General features: G+C 37.8%; 1 protein-coding gene across 1 annotated transcript in view; it reads left to right on the top strand.

Annotated features, from left to right (window-relative positions):
• LOC117345121 (endothelin-converting enzyme homolog) overlaps positions 1-26,992 on the top strand; it is a 143,531-nt gene that overhangs the window by 86,297 nt on the left and 30,242 nt on the right. Inside the window, exons 8-14 of the mRNA XM_033908080.1 lie at positions 123-209; positions 5,780-5,928; positions 9,921-10,024; positions 11,653-11,771; positions 17,967-18,065; positions 18,338-18,415; positions 23,155-23,258. Coding sequence (XP_033763971.1) covers positions 123-209; positions 5,780-5,928; positions 9,921-10,024; positions 11,653-11,771; positions 17,967-18,065; positions 18,338-18,415; positions 23,155-23,258 — 740 coding nt within the window. The remainder of the gene's footprint in view (positions 1-122; positions 210-5,779; positions 5,929-9,920; positions 10,025-11,652; positions 11,772-17,966; positions 18,066-18,337; positions 18,416-23,154; positions 23,259-26,992) is intronic.

Raw genomic sequence — 26,992 nt, 5'->3', positions numbered from 1 at the left:
TCAGTAATACCAAATATATTTCACTCGTGCGGCTAAAATATTAGCCCCACTCATGAAATATATTTGGTATTACTGAAGACACTGTTAGATATCCTCTATATATTTGTATGTTTTTACCACAGATTACAATTCCTTCAGAAGATCATAGAGATGAGGAGAAGATGTATCACAAGATCACTATTGAACAGCTGCAACAAAATGTCACATTTGTAAGTGTTTTCATTTCTCTCCAAAAAAAAAACAACAATTTATCAACAAACATTGTGTAATATCCGCTGATATCTACATGAAAAACTGTTGTTTATGGTGTCTGTAGAATGGGAGGTCCTGTGTTCATGAATATTCTATAGTTAAACATTCTCTTGTTAAATTTCACATTACCAGAGACTTCAGTTTGTTATAGTTAACATGACTGGAGACAATAGTTTGTTATAATTAACAGGACTGGAGACAATGGTTTGTTTATTTAACAGGACTGGAGACAATAGTTTGTTATAGTTAACAGGACTGGAGACAATAGTTTGTTATAGTTAACAGGACTGGAGACAATAGTTTCTTATAGTTAACATGACTGGAGACAATAGTTTGTTATAATTAACAGGACTGGAGACAATAGTTTGTTATAGTTAACAGGACTGGAGACAATAGTTTGTTATAGTTAACAGGACTGGAGACAATACTTTGTCATAGTTAACAGGACTGGAAACATTAGTTTGTCATAGTTAACAGGACTGGAGACAATAGTTTGTCATAGTTAACAGGACTGGAGACATTAGTTTGTCATAGTTAACAGGACTGGAGACAATAGTTTGTCATAGTTAACAGGACTGGAGACAATAGTTTGTTATAGTTAACAGGACTGGAGACAATACTTTGTCATAGTTAACAGGACTGGAAACATTAGTTTGTCATAGTTAACAGGACTGGAGACAATAGTTTGTCATAGTTAACAGGACTGGAAACATTAGTTTGTCATAGTTAACAGGACTGGAGACAATAGTTTGTTATAGTTAACAGGACTGGAGACAATGGTTTGTTATAGTTAACAGGACTGGAGACAATAGTTTGTTATAGTTAACAGGACTGGATACATTAATTTGTTATAGTTAACAGGACTGGAGACAATAGTTTGTTATAGTTAACAGGACTGGAGACAATAGTTTGTCATAGTTAACAGGACTGGAGACATTAGTTTGTTATAGTTAACAGGTCTGGAGACAATAGTTTGTCATAGTTAACATGACTGGAGACATTAATTTGTTATAGTTAACAGGACTGGAGACAATAGTTTGTTATAGTTAACAGGACTGGAGACAATAGTTTGTTATAGTTAACAGGTCTGGAGACATTAATTTGTTATAGTTAACAGGACTGGAGACAATAGTTTGTTATAGTTAACATGACTGGAGACATTAATTTGTTATAGTTAACATGACTGGAGACATTGATTTGTTATAGTTAACAGGACTGGAGACAATAGTTTGTTATAGTTAACAGGACTGGAGACAAACGTTTGTTATAGTTAACATGACTGGAGACAATAGTTTGTTATAGTTAACAGGACTGGAGACAAACGTTTGTTATAGTTAACAGGACTGGAGACAAACGTTTGTTATAGTTAACAGGACTGGAGACAATAGTTTGTTATAGTTAACAGGACTGGAGACAAACGTTTGTTATAGTTAACAGGTCTGGAGACAATAGTTTGTCATAGTTAACATGACTGGAGACATAAATTTGTTATAGTTAACAGGACTGGAGACAATAGTTTGTTATAGTTGACAGGACTGGAGACAATAGTTTGTTATAGTTAACAGGACTGGAGACAATACTTTGTCATAGTTAACAGGACTGGAAACATTAGTTTGTCATAGTTAACAGGACTGGAGACAATAGTTTGTCATAGTTAACAGGACTGGAAACATTAGTTTGTCATAGTTAACAGGACTGGAGACAATAGTTTGTTATAGTTAACAGGACTGGAGACAATAATTTGTTATAGTTAACAGGACTGGAGACAATAGTTTGTTATAGTTAACAGGACTGGATACATTAATTTGTTATAGTTAACAGGACTGGAGACAATAGTTTGTTATAGTTAACAGGACTGGAGACATTAGTTTGTTATAGTTAACAGGTCTGGAGACAATAGTTTGTCATAGTTAACATGACTGGAGACATTAATTTGTTATAGTTAACAGGACTGGAGACAATAGTTTGTTATAGTTAACAGGACTGGAGACAATAGTTTGTTATAGTTAACAGGTCTGGAGACATTAATTTGTTATAGTTAACAGGACTGGAGACAATAGTTTGTTATAGTTAACATGACTGGAGACATTAATTTGTTATAGTTAAAATGACTGGAGACAATAATTTGTTATAGTTAACAGGACTGGAGACAATAGTTTGTTATAGTTAACAGGACTGGAGACAAACGTTTGTTATAGTTAACAGGACTGGAGACAAACGTTTGTTATAGTTAACAGGACTGGAGACAATAGTTTGTTATAGTTAACAGGACTGGAGACAAACGTTTGTTATAGTTAACAGGTCTGGAGACAATAGTTTGTCATAGTTAACATGACTGGAGACATAAATTTGTTATAGTTAACAGGACTGGAGACAATAGTTTGTTATAGTTGACAGGACTGGAGACAATAGTTTGTTATAGTTAACAGGTCTGGAGACAATAGTTTGTCATAGTTAACATGACTGGAGACATAAATTTGTTATAGTTAACAGGACTGGAGACAATAGTTTGTTATAGTTAACAGGACTGGAGACAAACGTTTGTTATAGTTAACATGACTGGAGACAATAGTTTGTTATAGTTAACAGGACTGGAGACAAACGTTTGTTATAGTTAACAGGACTGGAGACAAACGTTTGTTATAGTTAACAGGACTGGAGACAATAGTTTGTTATAGTTAACAGGACTGGAGACAAACGTTTGTTATAGTTAACAGGTCTGGAGACAATAGTTTGTCATAGTTAACATGACTGGAGACATAAATTTGTTATAGTTAACAGGACTGGAGACAATAGTTTGTTATAGTTGACAGGACTGGAGACAATAGTTTGTTATAGTTAACAGGTCTGGAGACAATAGTTTGTCATAGTTAACATGACTGGAGACATAAATTTGTTATAGTTAACAGGACTGGAGACAATAGTTTGTTATAGTTAACAGGACTGGAGACAATAGTTTGTTATAGTTAACAGGACTGGAGACAATAGTTTGTTATAGTTAACAGGACTGGAGACAATAGTTTGTTATAGTTAACAGGACTGGAGACAATAGTTTGTTATAGTTAACAGGACTGGAGACAATAGTTTGTTATAGTTTACAGGACTGGAGACAATAGTTTGTTATAGTTAACAGGACTGGAGACAAACGTTTGTTATAGTTAACAGGACTGGAGACAATAGTTTGTCATAGTTAACATTACTGGAGACATAAATTTGTTATAGTTAACAGGACTGGAGACAATAGTTTGTTATAGTTAACAGGACTGGAGACAATAATTTGTTATAGTTAACAGGACTGGAGACAATAGTTTGTTATAGTTAACAGGACTGGAGACAATAGTTTGTTATAGTTAACAGGACTGGAGACAATAGTTTGTTATAGTTAACAGGACTGGAGACAATAGTTTGTTATAGTTAACAGGACTGGAGACAATAGTTTGTTATAGTTAACAGGACTGGAGACAATAGTTTGTTATATTTAACATGACTGGAGACAATAGTTTGTTATAGTTAACAGGACTGGAGACAATAGTTTGTAATAGTTAACAGGACTGGAGACAATAGTTTGTTATAGTTAACAGGACTGGAGACAATAGTTTGTCATAGTTAACAGGACTGGAGACAATAGTTTGTTATAGTTAACAGGACTGGAGACAATAGTTTGTAATAGTTAACAGGACTGGAGACAATAATTTGTTATAGTTAACAGGACTGGAGACAATAATTTGTTATAGTTAACATAACATGCTAGTCTGAAGGGCTACCAAGTTTGTTCACATAAATGATCTTCACCTTCATTCAAGGTCACATGAGTCAAATAGGCTATAATCTTCAAACGACTTCTTCTCAATAATCAAGAGGCCCAAGGACTTAATAGCTGGCCTGTAGCATGCTGGGGTGAAGGGCTACCAAGTTTGTTCAAATAGATGACCTTGTCCTTCATTCAAGGTCACATTGGTCAAATAGGCTAAAATCTTTAAATGACTTCTGCTCAATAACCAAGAGGCACAGGGACTTGATATTGGGCCTGTAGCATGCTAGGGTAAAGAGCTACCAAGTTTGTTAAAATAAATGACTTTGACCTTCATTCAAGGTTACATGGGTCAAATAGGCTATAATCTTCAAACAACTTCTTCTCAATAACCAAGAGGTCCAGGGACATGATATTGGGCCTGTATCATGTTGGGGTGAAGTGCTACCAAGTGTGTATGAATGACCTTGACCTTCATTCAAGGTCACATGAGTCAAATAGGTTATAATATTCAAACGACTTCTCAATAACCAAGAGGCCCAGGGACTTGATATTGGGCCTGTAGCATGCATTGGTGAAGGGCTACCAAGTTTGTTCAAATAGATGACCTTGACCTTCATTCAAGGTCATATGGTCAAATAGGCTAAAATCTGTAAACGACTTCTTCTCAATAACCAAGAGGCCCAGGGACTCGATATTGGGCCTGTTTGTAGCATGCTTAGAGCCAAGAGTCACCAAGACCCGATTTTAGGCCAATAGTATGCTGGAATGAAGGACTAGAAAATATATTGACATGAATAAACCTAGCTTACTCTGATATTTGAATAAAGTGGTAACAGCAGTGTATCTGTAGAAATGACCTCAATCAACTGCAAATTTGCTGTAGAGCCAAGTGAGCGATACGGGCCAATTGGGCCTTTTGTAATGGATGATCTGTGAAGTTAGTTATAATGGATGATCTGTGAAGTTAGTTATAATGGATGATCTGTGAAGTTAGTTATAATGGATGATCTGTGAAGTTAGTTATAATGGGTGATCTGTGAAGTTAGTTATAATGGATGATCTGTGAAGTTAGTTATAATGGATGATCTGTGAAGTTAGTTATAATGGATGATCTGTGAAGTTAGTTATAATGGATGATCTGTGAAGTTAGTTATAATGGATGATCTGTGAAGATAGTTATAATGGATGATCTGTGAAGTTAGTTATAATGGATGATCTGTGAAGATAGTTATAATGGATGATCTGTGAAGTTAGTTATAATGGATGATCTGTGAAGTTAGTTATAATTGGATGATCTGTGAAGTTAGTTATAATGGATGATCTGTGAAGTTAGTTATAATGGATGATCTGTGAAGTTAGTTATAATGGATGATCTGTGAAGTTAGTTATAATGGATGATCTGTGAAGTTAGTTATAATGGATGATCTGTGAAGATAGTTATAATGGATGATCTGTGAAGATAGTTATAATGGATGATCTGTGAAGATAGTTATAATGGATGATCTGTGAAGTTAGTTATAATGGATGATCTGTGAAGTTAGTTATAATGGATGATCTGTGAAGTTAGTTATAATGGATGATCTGTGAAGATAGTTATAATGGATGATCTGTGAAGTTAGTTATAATGGATGATCTGTGAAGTTAGTTTTCGTTTATGATGGATGATCTGTGAAGTTAGTTTTCGTTTATGATGGATGATCTGTGAAGTTAGTTTTCGTTTATGATGGATGATCTGTTGATATATGAATTAATGATTGGTTATCTTTGTTATAGATTGACTGGCTGCATATCATCAATAGCTGCCTGTCTATGGCTGACATCCATGTCACAGTCTCAGAGGAAGTAGTATCTTATGCTGGGAATTATCTACAAGACATGGCTGACCTTGTCAATGACACCATGGGGACAGAGAGAGGCAGAAGGTTGTTATCCCTGACTAGACTAGAAATTACTGTCTTTTCAAGTAAAATTAAGGAGTAATCTGGATATATAGAGGTTACACAATGAGTGGTTGTTGGATATGGAATTTATTTCACACGAGTAAGTTATTTTCTTAAAGTTACAAAAGACACAAATTTAAGTGAGTGTCTTTTGTAACTTTTACAAAATAACTTATGAGTGTATAATAAATTCCATATCCAAAAATCAGGAGTTATGTGACCTGTTTCTACCACAATGGTATCGGCTTGAATCAAAGGGGAACGTAGCTAAGTCTAAGGTAGCGATGTACAGTAAAAATGCCCAATTCTGAAAAAATATGGCACATGTTTTAGATATGTAAACATTGCCAGTTAACCCTACATATTACCTCGAATAAAGTATACATGTTTGTAATCTGTAGAACATTTGCAATTTGAATACAGCTCTGAAGGATAAGTAAACTGATATTTTCTGAATACCATGGTAACAGCTTAAAAAATTCTCAAAAATTGCAAAATATTATGATATTTGACCCAAAATGACACAATTCTCTACACATTTTTTTTGCTGAAACCTATATAAAATTAAATATCTCTATCCCAAAGACAGAATTAATCTTGTTTGGACATATGTTGTAAATGAAGTTTTTCCGCTATCTTACCTTATCTGTGGGCTTCCTTTTTTTGCTGTAGGCAAAACTAAATTTCCTGTGTAAACACACTTTCAGAAAATCCGGAAATTTAAAATCCGGAACCAATTTATTAATTTTTGTTTTAACAAATGTGAAGCCTGTATGTACTTCTTCATACTAAATATACCAATTATAGTGTACATTTATTTTTTCATTTTTTATTAGCTCACCTGGTCCGAAGGACCAAGGTGAGCTTATGCCATACCGTGGCGTCCGTCGTCCGTCGTCTGTCGTCCGTCCGTCGTCCGTCCGTCCGTCAACAATTGACTTCTTCTTCATAACCTCTGATCAGAACTTAATCAAATTTGGTCAGAAGCATCCCTATGGGTAGGGGACTCAAAATTGTACAAATGATGGGGCTGGCCCCCCAGGGGCCTGAGGGGCGGGGCCAAAAGGGGTAAATTGGTCTATATTGATATAAACGACTTCTTTTCTGAAACTGAGCAATGGATATCGCTCATATTTGCCTGGTAGCATCACTATGGGGTGAGGATTCAAAATTGTACAAATGATGGGGCTGGCCCCCCAGGGGCCTGAGGGGCGGGGCAAAATGTGGTCAATTTGGCTATATTGATATAAACGACTTCTTCTCTGAAACCAAGCAATGGATATCGCTCATATTTTCCTGGTATCATCACTACGGGATGGGGATTTAAAATTGTACAAATGATGGGGCTGTTCCCCCAGGGGCCTGAGGGGCGGGGCCAAATATGGTCAAATTAGCTATATTGATATAAACGACTTCTTCTCTGAAACTGAGCAATGGATATTGCTCATATTTGCCTGGTAGCATCACTATGGAGTGAGGATTTAAAATAGTACAAATGATGGGGCTGGCCCCCCAGGGGCCTGATGGGCGGGGCCAAAAGGGGTCAATTGGGCTATATTGATATAAACGACTTCTTCTCTGAAACTGAGCAATGGATATTGCTCATATTTGCCTGGTAGCATCACTATGGAGTGAGAATTTAAAATTGTACAAATGATGGGGCTGTTCCCCCAGGGGCCTGAGGGGCGGGGCCTAAATGGGTCAATTGGTCTATATTGATATAAACAACTTCTTTTCTGAAACCGAGCAATGGATATTGCTCATATTTGCCTGGTAGCATCACTATGGGGTGAGGATTCAAAATTGTACAAATGATGGGGCTGGCCCCCCAGGGGCCTGAGGGGCGGGGCCAAAAGGGGTCAATTGGGCTATATTGATATAAACGACTTCTTCTTTGAAACTGAGCAATGGATATTGCTCATATTTGCCTGGTAGCATCACTATGGAGTGAGGATTTAAAATTGTACAAATGATGGGGCGCCCCCCAGGGGCCTGAGGGGCGGGGCCAAAATGGGATATTGGGCTATATTGATATAAACGACTTCTTCTCTGAAACTGAGCAATGGATATTGCTCATATTTGCCTGGTAGCATCACTATGGAGTGAGAATTTAAAATTGTACAAATGATGGGGCTGTTCCCCCAGGGGCCTGAGGGGCGGGGCCTAAATGGGTCAATTGGTCTATATTGATATAAACAACTTCTTTTCTAAAAACCGAGCAATGGATATCGCTCATATTTGCCTGGTAGCATCACTATGGGGTGAGGATTCAAAATTGTACAAATGATGGGGCTGGCCCCCCAGGGGCCTGAGGGGCGGGGCCAAAAGGGGTCAATTGGGCTATATTGATATAAACGACTTCTTCTTTGAAACTGAGCAATGGATATTGTTCATATTTGCCTGGTAGCATCACTATGGAGTGAGGATTTAAAATTGTACAAATGATGGGGCGCCCCCCAGGGGCATGAGGGGCGGGGCCAAAATGGGATATTGGTCTATATTGATATAAACGACTTTTTTTTCTGAAACCAAGCAATGGATATCGCTTATATTTTCCTGGTATCATCACTATGGGGTGAGGATTCAAAATTGTACAAATGGTGGGGCTGGCCCCCCAGGGGCCTGAGGGGCGGGGCCAAATGTGGTCAATTTGGCTATATTGATATAAACGACTTCTTCTCTGAAACCAAGCAATGGATATCACTCATATTTGCCTGGTAGCATCCCTATGGGGTGGGGATTCAAAATTGTACAAATGGTGGGGCTGACCCCCAAGGGGCCTGAGAGTCGGGGGCAAAATTAGTCAATTTTTTTAAACAACTTCTTCTCTGAAACTAAGCAATGGATATTACTCACATTTGTATGGTAGCATGGTTATTGGGTGGGGATTCAAAATTGTACAAATGTTGGGGTTGACCCAAGCCGCCAGGGGGCTGCGGGGTGCGGCCAAGTGGGGTCTATTTGGCTAAATTGATTAAAACAAATTATTCTCTGAAACTTAGCATTGGTTTGACTGGTAGCATCCTATAGGGGTAGGGATTCAAAATTGTATAAAGAAAGGAGCTGACCCCCAAGGGGGCAGAGGGCAGGGTCAAAAGGGGTCAATTAGTCTTAACAAGATCTTCTCTGAAACTAAGTAATATGGATATCACTCACATTTGTGTGGTAGCATCCCTAAGGGGTCGCGCCAAAAGTCAATTTCATTTCATGGATTAATGCACTGTTTGGCATTTTTAGCATTGAAATAAAACCAATGTACATGTACCCATATAAAATTAATGCTTATGATATATATTGACATAGCAATACCAGCGACAAATATACTGAAGCATCATTCTTGTTTCATATCTCATGAAACCAGGTGAGCGATACAGGCCCTCTGGGCCTCTTGTGCATATCATAAAACAGGAGTTATTTGCTTAACAAAAAAATTGCCCATGGCCAGGCTGTCTTACTGTAGTGTGCTACCTAATTTTGTGTATACAAATAAGGTGTACAAGTGACGGCCGAGACCCGTTGATCATGTGATGTCATTCGATCATTGAAGACATTAATAACAATTGCAATTCGTGTTAAGATTCTTGACCAATCAGAATACCGGAAGGTTATATTCCACTAGTGGAATAATGTAACATATATATGTCCAACAGTCAGCACATTTATACAATGGCCTGAGAGTGGAATATCACAGGGTATTGTGGTAGAAACTATGATATCTAATGTACTACCTAGGTTGTAGATACCAGGTTTTGCTTACCCAGGTATTTTAGCAAAAGTTAAGATCAACAGGAGTGAAGTGTGACAATTCACCAAAGATCATAAGGGGTCAAGTATCAATATATATGATATATATGTTGTCTGTAAATTAGGCGTGTCTACATATGTAATGTAACATTTAAAAAGATGTGGTTATATCATGCCCTATAGATAATATTCAATTTGGTAATTTAACAGATAATTGTTTTCTTCTGCAGGACCCTGTACAATTATTTGATGTGGCATATCATCAAGTCAATGACATCTTACCTTTCAAAGCCTTTCCGTACGGCACAGAAAGTATTGTCAGAAGCACTGTCTGGTAAGTCTTGGCGGCAGCAATTGTCTGATAAACTATTTCAGGGTCTGTCTTGTTAACTGCTTCTTTTCTCTTTCTTATTTTTAGCTTACCTGGCCCAAAGAGCCAAAAGAGCTATCTTATGCCGCTGTCAACTTTTCATTCAAATAGCTCTTCAATATCCAAGAGGCCCAGACACCTGATATTGGGCCTGTCGCATGCTGGGGTGAAGGGCTGCCAAATTTGCTCAAATGAATTACCTTGACATACATTTAAGGTCTCTTCAAATATGCCAGATTCTTTTAAACAGCTTCCTCTCAATAACCAAGAGGTCCATAGAGCTGATATTGGGCTGGTGACATAATGTGGTGAGATCAAATGTACTAAAGTCTTTAAGCGGCTTCTTCTTGATCACCAAGAGATCCAGAGAGCTGATTTTGGGCCAGTAGCATCCTGGAAGTGAATGACTACAAAGTTCCTATAAATCAATGACCTTGACTTACATTCAAATTCAAATGGGTCCAACAATTCAAGAAGGCACTGTAAGAAACAACAACAAAAATGTCTCCTTAATTATTTCCTGCCATTTCAAATTTATGTACTAGATCTGCTTTTCTCCTGTATTTCAATCCCTCATGCACAGCACCTACATTTATATGAGTGGCCTTGTTTCTGTATGAGTGGCCTTGTTTCTATATGAGTGGCCTTGTTTCTGTATGAGTGGCCTTGGTTTTGTATGAGTGGCCTTGTTTCTGTATGAGTGGCCTTGTTTTTGTATGAGTGACATTGTTTCTGTATGAGTGGCCTTGTTTCTGTATGAGTGGCCTTGTTTCTGTATGAGTGGCCTTGTTTCTGTATGAGTGGTCTTGTTTCTGTATGAGTGGCCTTGTTTCTGTATGCAGTCCACTGTCCCTACATTTGTATGAGTGGCCTTGTTTCTGTATGCAGTCCACTGTCCCTACATTTGTATGAGTGGCCTTGCTATTCCCCCGCAAAGAAGTTAGGGGGGGTTAACTGGAATCAGGTTGTCCATCCGTCTGTCTGTAGACACATTTTGTCCGGACAACTCCTCATAAACCTATTCCAATGAAACTTCATACAAATATTAATTGATCATGTGTAGATGTGCATGTCACTTTCTTTTTCTCAAAATTTTGGTTGCTATGGCAACTGGTCACTATAAACAGGTTTTCTGTTAAGAACCATAAATTTAATTTTGCCCGGACAACTCCTCCTAAATGGAAGGACCGATTCCAATTAAACTTCACACAAATATTAATGATCAAGTGTAGATGTGCGGGGGTATTAATCAGCCATCCTGGCGACAGTTCTAGTTTCTGTATGCTGTCCACTGTCCCTGAACTTCTCAAATTTCAAGCTTCTCCTTTTATAAGTTCCATTTGTGGAGTTAAGCTAAAACTTACCTGAAATGATCCTAGATGGTCTTGACCATGTGTTTTTTTTGGGTAGGTGTGGATGCTAAAGCAGCCATTTTTTAAACATGATTGAGCAATCCTAGTCAACACCTATTTTCAACTTCTTTGATCAGTTGTATCAGATTGGTATCCATGGTGATGTTCTATCATATGTTGATGTTTAATTGTTGGTAATGTAACAATAACTTACCATGCTTTGGTTCATATGCTTAACAGGTACAACTGGGGGAGAGGAGTTGTGGCGGGACTGTATATCAGACACAGATCAGACGCTTGGCTTTGCTTTGGGTGCCATGTTTATCCGTGAAGCATTCAACGGTGACAGTAAAGTTAAGGTTTGTATACTGTGTTGATCCCTGAAGATGTAATAAAGTTAAGTTTGTATACTGGTTTGATCTCGGGAGATGTAATAAAGTTAAGTTTGTAAACTGGTTTGATCTCGGGAGATGTAATAAAGTTAAGTTTGTATACTGGTTTGATCTCGGGAGATGTAATAAAGTTAAGTTTGTATACTGGTTTGATCTCGGGAGATGTAATAAAGTTAAGTTTGTAAACTGGTTTGATCTCGGGAGATGTAATAAAGTTAAGTTTGTAAACTGGTTTGATCTCGGGAGATTTAATAAAGTTAAGTTTGTATACTGGTTTGATCTCGGGAGATTTAATAAAGTTAAGTTTGTATACTGGTTTGATCTCGGGAGATTTAATAAAGTTAAGTTTGTAAACTGGTTTGATCTCGGGAGATTTAATAAAGTTAAGTTTGTATACTGGTTTGATCTCGGGAGATGTAATAAAGTTAAGTTTGTATACTGGTTTGATCTCGGGAGATGTAATAAAGTTAAGTTTGTATACTGGTTTGATCTCGGGAGATTTAATAAAGTTAAGTTTGTATACTGGTTTGATCTCGGGAGATTTAATAAAGTTAAGTTTGTAAACTGGTTTGATCTCGGGAGATTTAATAAAGTTAAGTTTGTATACTGGTTTGATCTCGGGAGATGTAATAAAGTTAAGTTTGTATACTGGTTTGATCTCGGGAGATGTAATAAAGTTAAGTTTGTATACTGGTTTGATCTCGGGAGATGTAATAAAGTTAAGTTTGTATACTGGTTTGATCTCGGGAGATGTAATAAAGTTAAGTTTGTAAACTGGTTTGATCTCGGGAGATTTAATAAAGTTAAGTTTGTATACTGGTTTGATCTCGGGAGATGTAATAAAGTTAAGTTTGTAAACTGGTTTGATCTCGGGAGATGTAATAAAGTTAAGTTTGTAAACTGGTTTGATCTCGGGAGATTTAATAAAGTTAAGTTTGTATACTGGTTTGATCTCGGGAGATTTAATAAAGTTAAGGTTTGTATAGAGTAAAACTTGTTTGTAATGAATACGCTTACAACAAATTCATTGCTTGCAAAGTGTTTTTTATTCCCTGCCAGACACCCTATTATTTGTATGCAAGGTCGCAAATACATAACAAAGGTGCTGTTGCAGAACTGCCCACAGTGATTTCTTGAAATCGACTATATTTTCCAGTAAAGCTTTGAAAAATACATATGGAACAAGATGTTATTTTCCACTTGACCCATAAGCGCGCCCATAGCGCCATCTACTTCAATTTTTCGCTTACAAGCATACCTGTGTTTTTCACAGACCCATAGTGGTATTTCTGTTTGTCACTGAGAGGTTTTCTCACGACTAGGTATTGTACATACATTGTAGTTTAAAATGATAAACAGCTGACCATGAAAAAACAAACGAGTTTAGTACAAGATGACGTAGAAAACCAAAATTTGAAAATTTTCATCAAATTCAAAATACCATTTTTAAAATCAAGCGGCAAATTTGGCACGATAATATGCGAGTACTATCCATGTTAGTGTTTTAAAAACATATTTGACTATCCCTCTGTATACCAGCAAACGAAAGTCATGCCGAATCACTGGATAAGGGCAGTAATTCAATGTTGAAAAATGTATGTGGAAAAAATGCACGGGCGATACAAGTGGTCCTTGTCATACACAATAATACAACGTATTGATTTATTATGAAAATGATTTGATACAATGTCCATGGCAATGTATTATGTTCTACTATGTTTAACATACTTATAGTAGTTCCGTATTACGTATGATTCATCATTTTTCTCACTTGACCATCTTCGTCTTCAGTACTTCTTCAAAGCTTCTCCGTTAGGGTGTGCCACACAAAAGTTCCCTTTGCCACTTGGTCTTTTGACTACTCACCGCGAATGGTGCTCGGCGTGTTGTTATAATTGCTGTTACGTTTTACAATGGAGAACTCCTGCGTTGGGTTGGGATGTAAAGTTCAAGTACAACCAGGTTGGCGATGGTAAAAATCCGCGAAAAATTCAGGACTGGATGAAAGATGTTCTCCTTTCTGAAGGTGTTACACTTTCTGAATCAACAGAAGCAAAGATGTGTCCAAAATGCTTTCTCAGATACCTCAAGAAACGTCCAGCATCCGAGAATGCCAATGAACCGGAACGGAAAAAAGCTTCCGTAGACAATGATGATTCTGTCGACGAATCTGACACTCTGGACGGGTATCTTTCTGTAGATGATTTATACTAATATGCCCCTTCTTCGAACAGAAAAAGTAACATTTGTCGAACTTACAACATGAAGAGTTCTAGCTGCATCAGTGAGAAAGCAAGAAACCAGCTGCTTATCAAACATAAACTGTACATGCCTGAGAATTCCAGGGTGTGTTCAAGTCATCTTCTTGCTAAGGATATCAGTCCTGACATTGAGCCGGTTTTGACAGGGAGGGATAAACTTGTTAATCACTTAGCCACCAAGTCACCAGCTGTTATCAACGATTTACTCAAAATCATACTGTATCAGAACATGTCCAATAACTTGTCACCGCTTATATTAAACTTCGACAACATGGATGATGAAGATTGCCAAGCTTGGACAGGCTGGGATTATAATCAATTCAATCAAATACACGATGCATGTTCCGAACATATTACTGGTACAAAAGCATTGTCATCTAAGAATGCCCTTCTGCTGTTTTGGGTTAAACTCAAAACAGACATATCTTTCACTCAGTTGGCTTCTCTTTTCCGCATTCACAAATGGAGCGTCAGCAGAATTTTCCAGATCATTACAGATGCTCTAAATCAAGCCGTAGTTCCCACACATCTTGGTCCGGATCACGTGTCTAGGGCGCAAGCGTTGGATCACAATACAGTTTTCACAAAAACATTCTTCAGCAACAAAGTCACTGTAATATTGGATGGTACATTGTACATATATATATTTCGGCAAAAGTGAAGAACATGAGTTTCAGCGGAAAAGTTACTGCGGTAAAAAAAAACGCAACTACATGAAGTTTATGAGTATTGTGTTCCCTAACGGTTACGTTCTAGACACTGTCGGCCCACTTAGTAGTGATAATGACGCCAAAATCACTGACAAGTTACTTACCTCATTACAAAGTCTGTCAGGTATCGTAGAGGAAGATGATCAGGTAATTGTAGACAGGGGTTTCCGAGACATTTTGAGCAAACTATCAGACGAGGGATACGAGACTCACATGCCGACATTTCTCAAACCTGGACAGAGTCAACATGATGGTATAGAGGCAAACACAGACAGGTGTATCACTAAAACAAGATGGGTGGTCGAAAGTTATCACTCGTTTCAAGCAATTCAGATTTTTTAAAACTGAACTCACATCAAACTACTTCATCAAAAATCTCGAAAGTCTTCTGAAAAGTGTCACGGCATGTCTGAATTGGCTACGTGGACCCATATATCAGCCTTCATCAACAAAAGCAGCCGAAGATGAAAAAGTTGCGATGGAGATGAAGTCACTTCTAAACAAGTCCAATATCCTAGCAGAGCGTGTTGAGAAAGAGCCAGACCTATCACGGAGAGCCAAATCCCAATGGCAGAAGCTAGAGGCATGCAGCCCAGCTCAAGTTCCCACGTCTTGACCAAGAATATCTAGAAACTCTGGCATGTGGGACGTACCAGGTGAAGTTGGCACCCGGATACATATCGGAACATTTGACAGCAGATGGAGATTATGAAGTCATGGCATACCAACACTTTTCTGACCTGATTTGATGTCAAATCCTATCTTGTCATAAATCGCAAACGAAATACAACATATGGATCCAGTACTCAGTTACCGAACAACCACCAATACAGAATTACTACTGTACGTGTCCAACCGGTCAGAGGACTGTTGGTATGTGTACTAATATCACCAGTGTTCTCTTCTACCTTGGGGTCTATGTCCATAGTCAGTCTCGAAAACCACTTCGACCAACCAGGTTTATGCCACTGATGAAGTAAATAGCCCGCTAATACATATAATCCAGAATGTAGGGAAGATACTACATTGAATGTTTCTGATATACACAACGTAGCGTCGTTGTCACTCTTCAAAAATGATCGACAGTGTCTAGAATGTAACTGTGAAGGAATATAATACTCATATATATATGATATTAAGTTCTAAATACACAAATAATACATGATGAGCTGAATGAGCAAGAACAAAGCACATTAGTTGTACAACAAAGTCATGGAGATAGGAAAATTGGTAAAGGGACTAACATTATCCTGACAAAAATCTTGAAACAAATAGTTTCCTTGAAGGCGAATTCATCCAATCGTGTTTCCTATAATATTTCAACGTATTTCTTGTCCAGACGAGATGTCTTCACTAGCATGCAGTGCTTTCAGCACTTTGATCTATATGAAGATTTATGGGGGGGTTGACTAATAGAAGTTGCAAAAACGAGGCATATCCAGTAATTCTGAAGCGCAATTTTTTTTTCATGGATTACACAAATGAATGGAGATATTTTCTATCGACAAAATTTGATAGTACTCGGGGTTTGAATTAGACAAAATGCTGTTTAAACGTGCATTCAACTTTATGAGAAATATCATTTTTTATGTTTGATGTCAAATTTCACAGAAACTAACAAAAAGATTCATACAATCGATATCCGATTACGTTGCCCGATATATAAATGTAATTTTAGTACAATTTTCCTTACAAACAAATAACATTTTGACCTTATAAATACTTGATAAAGTGTGCTTGTGAGTATTTACGACTTTGGTACAAAATGGCCTCGTTCTGGCATGTCCGGAACGGAACAAGGTTTTCATATGTACTATCAGATGCCCCATGGATATGTCTATCCGGGCATTAGGTAAAGGATCGATTTCCTTCGTGGGCGGTTTTAGAGCATTCCTGCAACAGCACCTTTGGTCAGAAACATCCTTGGCGGAAAGGGATCAGATTTTGCATAAATGATGGTGACTCTGACCCCCGAGGGGCCAAAGGGGCGGGGCCCAATAGGGGAAATAGAGGTAATTCCTTTAAATCGCTACTAGTCATAAAGATATGAATAGATTTGAGCCCAATTTGGTCAAACTTTCAAACTTCATTATACAGGTATAGTGAGCTATGATAATAACAAATTAATTCCATTGGTCTCCAGAGATTTGTTATATATATGTTTTACAATACATGTAAACAATTCAGGTGCAAAGATGTATGAAAGTTAACTTTTGTATACATGTAAACAAGTCAGGCCCTCTGGGCCTCTTGTTACCTCACCTTGTCTGAAGGTCCCAAGGCCTAGACTGTGGCATTGGACGTCCTTCCATCATCCATCCGTCGTCTATCCATTCTGTTAACTTTTCCTATGAATTGTTACAAGTCATGAACAATTTTAATCCAATTTACTCTTACTAAAGCATTGAAGAAATAGAATCCAATTTGTTAATAATTGTCTGCCTTCCCCTTGCCTAATTATGGGGTTGAAATTAGGGGAGTTTCAGATACTTCTTTAAATCTTTCTTTGGCAGTAATGACAGAATTTTGTCTTAATTAGGGTCCAATATTAAGATGGGTCCAGTATAGTAATCACTCTTTCTGTCTGCATCCATTCATGAGACGTAGTTACTGGGCTGATATCTAGGTTAAAGGTCAAGGTCATTAGGCCAAAAGGTAAAGGTCGAATTTTATATAATTTCACTGATGATGGAGCAAAGTTGGTCAGAATTAAACAAAGAATCAACTGACCAAAGATCAAGGTCACTGGGTCAAATCCTATCTCATTTGGGTCAATGTTAATCGCTGACAATGACCATGGCTGTTAATGGGGGAGGTATTCAAAAACATCAAATCTAAGTAAACATATGTGATTGAGTATTTAATACTGAATCACAATTAATTTGGTATTTACATTTCCGTTAGCCCTGCTAATATTAAAGGAATTCAGATCACCACAGCAAGAGTCATATACATGTACATTTAATAACATAACATATAATAATACAGCCATGCAAACATGTGGAACCAGAAAGCTAAATGTTTTCGTTAATTAAAAGGAAAGTGTTGACTGAATGATACTGAGTGGTAGATCCCAAACTTGGACAGTATTTGTAACATGACTTAATTAAATCAGAGAGTTTTGTCACTGAAATATTGAGTTGAGTGATACAGGCCCTTTTGTTTATTATTCTACTCTTTCTATTTGATAGGCTGAGGCTATGATAGATGAAGTAAAGACCGCTTTCAAGAATAATCTGCCAAGTCTGAGCTGGATGGACAGTGAAACGAGGGTAGCAGCAGTAGATAAGGCAAGCATCATAATAATACATATGGCCCCTCATATACTGGACTGGTATTTCTAATCCTTCAACTGATAATTGGTTTCATATTTATTGGAGGAACAAAATATATTAACCTTGATCCATTATTTTTTGTGATCTTGAAAAAAAACATTTTACTGTTTTCTTTTTGGTAGAAAAAATTGCTGACAATGTGTACTAAGTACCAAGCTGCTACGAGTCATACACATCCTATTTCTGTCTTGTCATTTTATAGTATATATTACTTGTATCTTTTACAGGCAAACGCTGTGGTTGATATGATAGGCTTTCCTGAATACATCTTGAATGTTTCCAAGTTAAACGAGGAATATAGTCGCGTAAGTACAACTAAATGCAAAAGCTAATGCCATGGGTCCGCGTCCGTCTGACGACTGTCAGTCATCTGCCTGCCTGTCAACATTTTCTTTAAATCGCTACTAGTCTTAAACTACTTAATCGATTATAACCAAATTCGACCAGGAACATGCTTGGGGAAAGGGCAACAGGCTTGTTTAAATGTTGACTATGATCCCCAAGGGGCGGGGGGCCCAATAGAGAAATAGAGGTAAGCTCTTAAATAAATCACTACAGTCATAAAGTTATGAATTGATTTGGACCAAATTAGCTCAGGAACATCTTTGGGGGAAGGGGAACAGAGTTTGTATATATATTGACTCCGACCCCCAATGGGCTGGGGACGGGGCCCAATATGGAATCTTTAAATCGCTACTAGTTAGCTCACCTGGTCCGAAGAAGCAAAGTGAACTTATGCCATAACGTAGCCTCAATCGTCCTTTGTCTGTCTGTTATCTGCCCTTCAACAATCAACTTCTTCTCCATAACTGCTCTACGAAATTTTACCAAATTCAAAAGGGGAACTTTGGTGAATTTCATGCTTTAAAATCCTAATCCTCCTTAACCATATGGTTGACTATACATCCAAAATTGGTGTGAAACATCAATAGGGGAAGGCGATCATATTTTTAGCCCACCATCATCAGATGGTGGGCTATTCAAATCGCCCTGCGTCCGTGGTCCGTGGTCCGTCCGTCCGTCCCTCCGTCCGTCCGTGCATTTTGGGACCGATCGGAAAACAACATGGCCGACAGGCAGCCATCTTGGAATTTTACAATTGAAGTTTGTTATCGCTATTTCCCAGAAAGCACTGAAGGGATCTTTCTCAAATTTCATATGTAGGTTTCCCTTGGTGCCTAGTTAAGCATATCACATTTTGGGACCGATCGGAAAACAACATGGCCGACAGGCAGCCATCTTGGATTTTGACAATTGCAATTTGTTATCGCTATTTCTAAGAAAGTACTGAAGGGATCCTTCTAAAATTTCATATGCAAAGGTTGCCCTTGGTCCCTAGTTAAGCATATTGCATTTTGGTACTGATCGGAAAACAACATGGCCGACAGGCAGCCATCTTGTATATAAATGAGACTGATCTGACCCCTGGGGCCTGTGTGGCATGGTCCCAAAAGGGGAACTTTGATGAATTTTTAGGTCATCTGACCCAAAGGGTCAGGATGACCTATAGCCATAATGTTCCGTCCGTCATCTTGTGCTGTGCGTAAGACTTTTTATTTCGAAACGCTACTCCTCCTTAACCCTTGGTTGGATTACTTCCAACTTTGGTTTGAAGTATCGTTGGGGGAGGAGGCTCATATTTTTAGCCCACCATCATCAGATGGTGGGCTATTCAAATCGCCCTGCGTCCGTGGTCCGTCGTCCGTCCGTCCGTCCCTCCGTCCGTCCCTCCGTCCGTCCCTCCGTCCGTAAACAATTCTTGTTATCGCTATTTCTCAGAAAGTATTGAAGGGATCTTTCTCAAATTTCATATATAGGTTCCCCTTGGTGCCTAGTTATGCATATTGCATTTTGAGACCAATCGGAAAACAGCATGGCCGACAGGCAGCCATCTTGGATTTTGACAATTGAAGTTTGTTATCGCTATTTCTGAGAAAGTGCCGAAGGGATCTTTCTCAAATTTCATATGTAGGTTCCCCTTGGTGCCTAGTTATGCATATTGCATTTTGAGACTAATCGGAAAACAACATGGCCGACAGGCAGCCATCTTGGATTTTGACAATTGAAGTTTGTTATCGCTATTTCTCAGGAACTAATGAAGGGATCTTTCTCAAATTTCATATGTAGGTTCCCCTCGGTGCCTAGTTATGCATATTGCATTTTGAGACCAATCGGAAAACAACATGGCCGACAGGCAGCCATCTTGGATTTTGACAATTGAAGTTTGTTATCGCTATTTCTCAGAAAGCACTGAAGGGATCTATCTCAAATTTCATATGTAGGTTCCTCTTGGTGCCTAGTTATGCATATTGCATTTTGAGACCAATCGGAAAACAACATGGCCGACAGGCAGCCATCTTGGATTTTGACAATTGGAAGTTTGTTATCGCTATTCCTCAGAAGGTAATGAAGGGATCTTTCTGAAATGTCATATGTAGGTTCCCCTCGGTGCCTAGTTATGCATATTGCATTTTGAGAATAATCGGAAAACAAAATGGTCGACAGGCAGCCATCTTGGATTTTGACAATTGAAGTTTGTTATCGCTATTTCTCTGAAACCAATGAAGGGATTTTTCTCAAATTTCATATATAGGTTCCCCTTGGTGCCTAGTTATGCATATTGCATTTTGAGACCAATCGGAAAACAACATAGCCGACAGGCAGCCATCTTGGATTTCGACAATTGAAGTTTGTTATCGCTATTTCTCAGAAAGCACTCAAGGGATCTTTCTCAAATTTCATATGTAGGTTCCCCTCAGTTCCTAGTTATGCATATTGCATTTTGAGACTAATCGGAAAACAACATGGCCAACAGGTAGCCATCTTAGATTTTGACAATTGAAGTTTGTTATCGCTATTTCTCAGAAACTAATGAAGGGATCTTTCTCAAATTTCATATATAGGTTCCCCTTGGTGCCTAGTTATGCATATTGCATTTTGAGACCAATCGGAAAACAACATGGCCGACAGGCAGCCATCTTGGATTTTGACAATTAAAGTGTGTTATCGCTATTTCTCAGAAAGTACTGATGGGATCTTTCTCAAATTTCATATGTAGGTTCCCCTCAGTGCCTAGTTATGCATATTGCATTTTGAGACTAATCGGAAAACAACATGGCCGACAGGTAGCCATCTTGGATTTTGACAATTGAAACTTGTTATCGCTATTTCTCAGAAAGTACTGAAGGGATTTGTCTCAAATTTCATATGTAGGTTTCCCTCGGTGCCTAGTTATGCATATTGCATTTTGAGACCAATCGGAAAACAACATGGCCGACAGGCAGCCATCTTGGATTTTGACATTGAAGTTTGTTATCGATATTTTTCAGAAAGTACTGAAAGGATCTTTCTAAATTTTCATTTGTAGGTTGCCCTCTGTGCCTAGTTATGCATATTGGATTTTGAGTCCAGTCAGAAAAAAACCTGGCCGACAGGCAGCCATCTTGTATTTTGACAATTGAAGTTTGTTAACGCTATTTTACAGAAGGTACTGAAGGGATCTTTCTCAAATTTCATATGTAGGTTCCCCTTGGTCCCTGGTGTTGCATTTTGCAACCAATCCGAAAGCAACATGGCCGACAAACAGCCATTATCGCTAAATCTTAAATTTTACATATAGGTTCCCCTTGTTTGAAAAGTACTAGAGGGCTGTTTCTGAATTTACACAGATTAGTAAGACTTAGAGGAACGGAAAAGTAGAGAAAAGATCAATCTGAAATGGAACCTATAAAGATCATTCAATGGTGGGCGCCAAGATCCCTCTGGGATCTCTTGTATATAAATGAGGCTGGTGTTATCCCTGGGGCCTGAGTTGTGACGAAATTTTAGTTTAAAAGTCTTCTTCTTAACCCTTGGTCTGATTACAACCCATTTTGTTGTGAAGCATGATTGGGGGAGGCCAGTGTTATTTTATATAAATAAAAGCCTGTGTGATCTCTGGGGCTGTTGGATGGGGCTCCAAAGGGGGAACTTTGCTGAAATTTTGCTTTAAAACTCACTTTTAAACTTTGAGTGGATTACAAGCCAATTTGGTGTGAAATATATATTATAGGGGGAGACCAATCATATTCTATGCTAGTGGGGTGACACCTGAAGGTGTCACAGAAAGAATAAAGTGTAGAGAAGGGCAATACATGTAACTCGATCTGTTTCAGCACAGTTTTCATCAAAACCCTGAATATCTAAATTTTGATCAATAAGAAAACTGTTGTTCCCAAGGCAACAAAACCTATAAAGTTGAATTTGCAGTCCCTTAATACTCCTATATACCAAATTTAATTGAAATCGAACAATATCTAAATTTTGACCAATTAGAGGCCAAGAATTGGCTCCCATTTGTTTGAATGTGAAAGTGAGGTTACAAGAAAAATTGTGGTGTCCTATGATGTACCTTACATATCAAATTTCATCAAAATCGGACAATATCCTAATTTGAACCAATCAGAGGCCAGTAACTGGTGGCCATGCTGTTCAAAATTTTAAATGAGGTGACAAGTGTAAACAGTATCCCATTATGTATCAGTGTCATTATCAAATTTCTTCAAAATTCTTCAAGAATTTGGACCAATCAGAGTTCTGTTCTGAGTTAATGGCGGCCATTTTCTTTAAATGTGAATGTGAGGTTACAAGAGTGACCAGTGTCCAGATGTACTTACATACCAAATTTCATCAGAATCAGACAATATCTAAACTGGACCATTCAGAGGCCAGGAATTGGCTTCAATGAAAATCAGATGACCGTTAATTAAGGCTCTAGGGCCTCTTGTTATCTACACATTTAAGTAAGGAAAACATGCTCCAACATGTGAATGTTTTAATTATTGATTTAGAAATGCAATTTGATTGTGCTCTCCATTAGTAATCAATTGCCAATAATATTTGTTCCCCCCCCCCCCTCCCCAAAGCTTCTCTGTGGAAATTATTGGTCATTAATAGTTAACATCCTGTCATGTATATAATATATGCTTATAGTGGTGTCCTTGACCTGAACAAAGTTTTCAGTGGTCTATAAAGTGTTTTGCAGTGTATTACTTTAATGTTTCAGTTGGAGATAAAAGAAAATGAATACTTTGGAAACAACATCAGGAGTACAAAATATCAGCTAAGAAAAAATTTTGCAGAATTAAGGAAAGCTCCAAAGAAAAACAGGTTGGTAATCTAACAATCGTAATCTTACCTCTGTTCTGTTAAGAAAACTTTATTGTTAAAAGGCCAAATATTAATCTTCAATTGTCAAGTTGTTCATACTTTCAGTAACTCTCTCAGGTTGCTTTTAATCATCACAAAAAAAAAAACATCAACGTTGTGTACGTACATGTATAGATTAGATTTGAGGAATTGAATTGATTTGTTTATATTTGAAACATCAGACGTGTAAAGATTTTTCATAAAAGCAACTCCTTGGTGAGGTAGGTGAGGACCAAATTATTTGAAACTTCTAGGGGAATCAACTGTTGCATTATTCTAGCATAACTTTAATCAGGATGGGACTGAATAATTTCTTCACAAAAAAAAATTACCAAAAAAAACAACAAACAACTGCATGCTATCTCCTTTGAATTGTTTGTAATTTCATGATATGATTCATGCTTTTAAATGGTTTGTTTGTAATTTCATGATATAATTCATGCTTTTACATGGTTGAAGATGTCTGTTTGAAATAAATTAGTTTTAGAAACACATTAAAAGCATAGGCAATTACAGTAAAACTGGTTTATGATAAACTCTAAGGGATCTGAGAATTTAATTTCTTATACACAGCATTTTCAAAGTCAATCACATTCCTGAAAATGACATTATTTTCATCAGTAAAACATCCAGGTATAGTAATTCTTGTTATTGCTATTTTTCAGAGATATATAATGCAGGGTTTATGTCAAAGTTCTTATGCTTGTCCCACTACTCTAAAGTTTATCGGAATTTTGTGGAACATAATAGATGTAGTCATCGCACACTGAAGTTGTGCATCTAAGCCTGGTATTTTTGTTTGATCATCTAAGCCTGGTATTTTTGTTTGATCATCTAAGCCTGGTATTTTTGTTTGATCATCTAAGTATGGTATTTTTGTTTGATCATCTAAGCCTGGTATTTTTGTTTGATCATCTAAGCCTGGTATTTTTGTTTGATCATCTAAGCCTGGTATTTTTGTTTGATCATCTAAGCCTGGTATTTTTGTTTGATCATCTAAGCCTGGTATTTTTGTTTAATTATCTAAGCCTGGTATTTTTGTTTGATCATCTAAGCCTTGTATTTTTGTTTGATCTAGATCTATGTCCCTTAAATTTACTATACTGATAGACAGGAAGTTGTTAAATCAACTTCAGACAAACCTACGCATTTCATCCCAACATTTTTAGGTCACCTCAGTTGACCTTTTGTGATCGCTTTTTGTCCAGCGGCGTCCGTCCTAAACAATTTATATTTTCAACTTCTTCTCAGTTACCAACAGGCCCTGAGAGACCTGATATTGGGTCTGAAGCATTCTGGGATGAAGGGCTACCGAGTGTGTTCAAATGAATGACCTTGACTTTCATTCAAGGTCACGTGGGTTAAAAAGGCTCTACTCTTCAAATGACTTCTTTTCTGATGTGGTACCCATGTACACTGATGTTGTACACATGTACACTGATGTGGTACACATGTACACTGATGTTGTACACATGAACGCTGATGTTGTACCCATGTACGCTGATGTTATACACATGTACGCTGATGTTGTACACATGTACACTAATGTTGTACACATGTACACTAATGTTGTACACATGTACACTGATGTTGTATACATGTACACTGATGTTGTACACATGTACACTGATGTTGTACACATGTACACTGTGTTGTACACATGTAAACTGATGTTGTACACATGTACACTGTGTTGTACACATGTACACTGATGTTGTACACATGTACACTGTGTTGTACACATGTACACTGATGTTGTACACATGTACACTGATGTTGTACATATGTTCACTGATGTTGTACACATGTACACTGATGTTGTACACATGTACACTGTGTTGTACACATGTACACTGATGTTGTACACATGTACACTGTTGTACACATGTACGCTGATGTTGTACACATGTACACTGTGTTGTACACATGTACACTGATGTTGTACGTATGTTCACTGATGTTGTACACATGTACACTGATGTTGTACACATGTACACTGATGTTGTACATATGTTCACTGATGTTGTACACATGTACACTGATGTTATACACATGTACGCTGATGTTGTACACATGTACACTGTTGTACACATGTACACTGTTGTACACATGTACACTGATGTTGTACACATGTACACTGTGTTGTACACATGTACACTGATGTTGTACACATGTACGCTGATGTTGTACACATGTACACTGTGTTGTACACATGTACACTGATGTACACATGTACACTGATGTTGTACACATGTACACTGTTGTACACATGTACACTGATGTTGTACACATGTACACTGTGTTGTACACATGTACACTGATGTTGTACACATGTACGCTGATGTTGTACACATGTACACTGTGTTGTACACATGTTCACTGATGTTGTACACATGTACACTGATGCTGTACACATGTACACTGTGTTGTACACATGTACACTGATGTTGTACACATGTACACTCTGTCGTACACATGTACGCTGATGTTGTACACATGTACACTGTGTTGTACACATGTACACTGATGTTGTACGTATGTTCACTGATGTTGTACACATGTACACTGATGTTGTACACATGTACACTGATGTTGTACATATGTTTACTGATGTTGTACACATGTACACTGATGTTATACACATGTACGCTGATGTTGTACACATGTACACTGTTGTACACATTACACTGATGTTGTACACATGTACACTGTGTTGTACACATGTACACTGATGTTGTACACATGTACACTGATGTTGTACACATGTACACTGATGTTATACACATGTACACTGTTGTACACATGTACACTGATGTTGTACACATGTACGCTGATGTTGTACACATGTACACTGTGTTGTACACATGTACACTGATGTTGTACACATGTACACTGTGTTGTACACATGTACACTGATGTTGTATGTGTGTACGTTGATGTTGTACACATGTACACTGATGTTGTACACATGTACACTGATGTTGTACACATGTACACTGATGTTGTACACATGTACACTGTGTTGTACACATGTACACTGATGTTGTACACATGTACACTGATGTTGTACACATGTACACTGATGTTGTACACATGTACACTGATGTTGTACACATGTACGAGTGTGTTGTACACATGTACGCTGATGTTGTACTGTACACGTTGTACAGCACTGATGTTGTACACATGTACACTGTGTTGTACACATGTACACTGACTGATGTTGTACACATTACACTGATGTTGTACACATGTACACTGTGTTGTACACATGTACACTGATGTTGTACACATACGCTGATGTTGTACACATGTACACTGTGTTGACTGTACACTGATGTGTACCAGACACTGATGTTGTACACATGTACACTGATGTTGTATGTATGTACACTGATGTTGTACACATGTACACTGATGTTGTATGTATGTACACTGATGTTGTACACATGTACACTGATGTTGTACACATGTACACTGTGTTGTACACATGTACACTGATGTTGTACACATGTACACTGATGTTGTACACATGAACGGTGTGTTGTACACATGTAAGCTGATGTTGTACACATGTACACTGATGTTGTACACATGTACACTGATGTTGTACACATGTACACTGATGTTGTACACATGTACACTGATGTTGTACACATGTACACTGATGTTGTACACATGAACGGTGTGTTGTA

Source organism: Pecten maximus, chromosome 16 (genome assembly GCF_902652985.1).
Source record: "Pecten maximus chromosome 16, xPecMax1.1, whole genome shotgun sequence".
NCBI classification, from domain to species: Eukaryota; Metazoa; Mollusca; class Bivalvia; order Pectinida; family Pectinidae; genus Pecten; species Pecten maximus.
The sequence above is the reverse complement of the archived record's forward strand: the minus strand, read 5'-3'. Positions and strand labels throughout refer to the sequence as shown.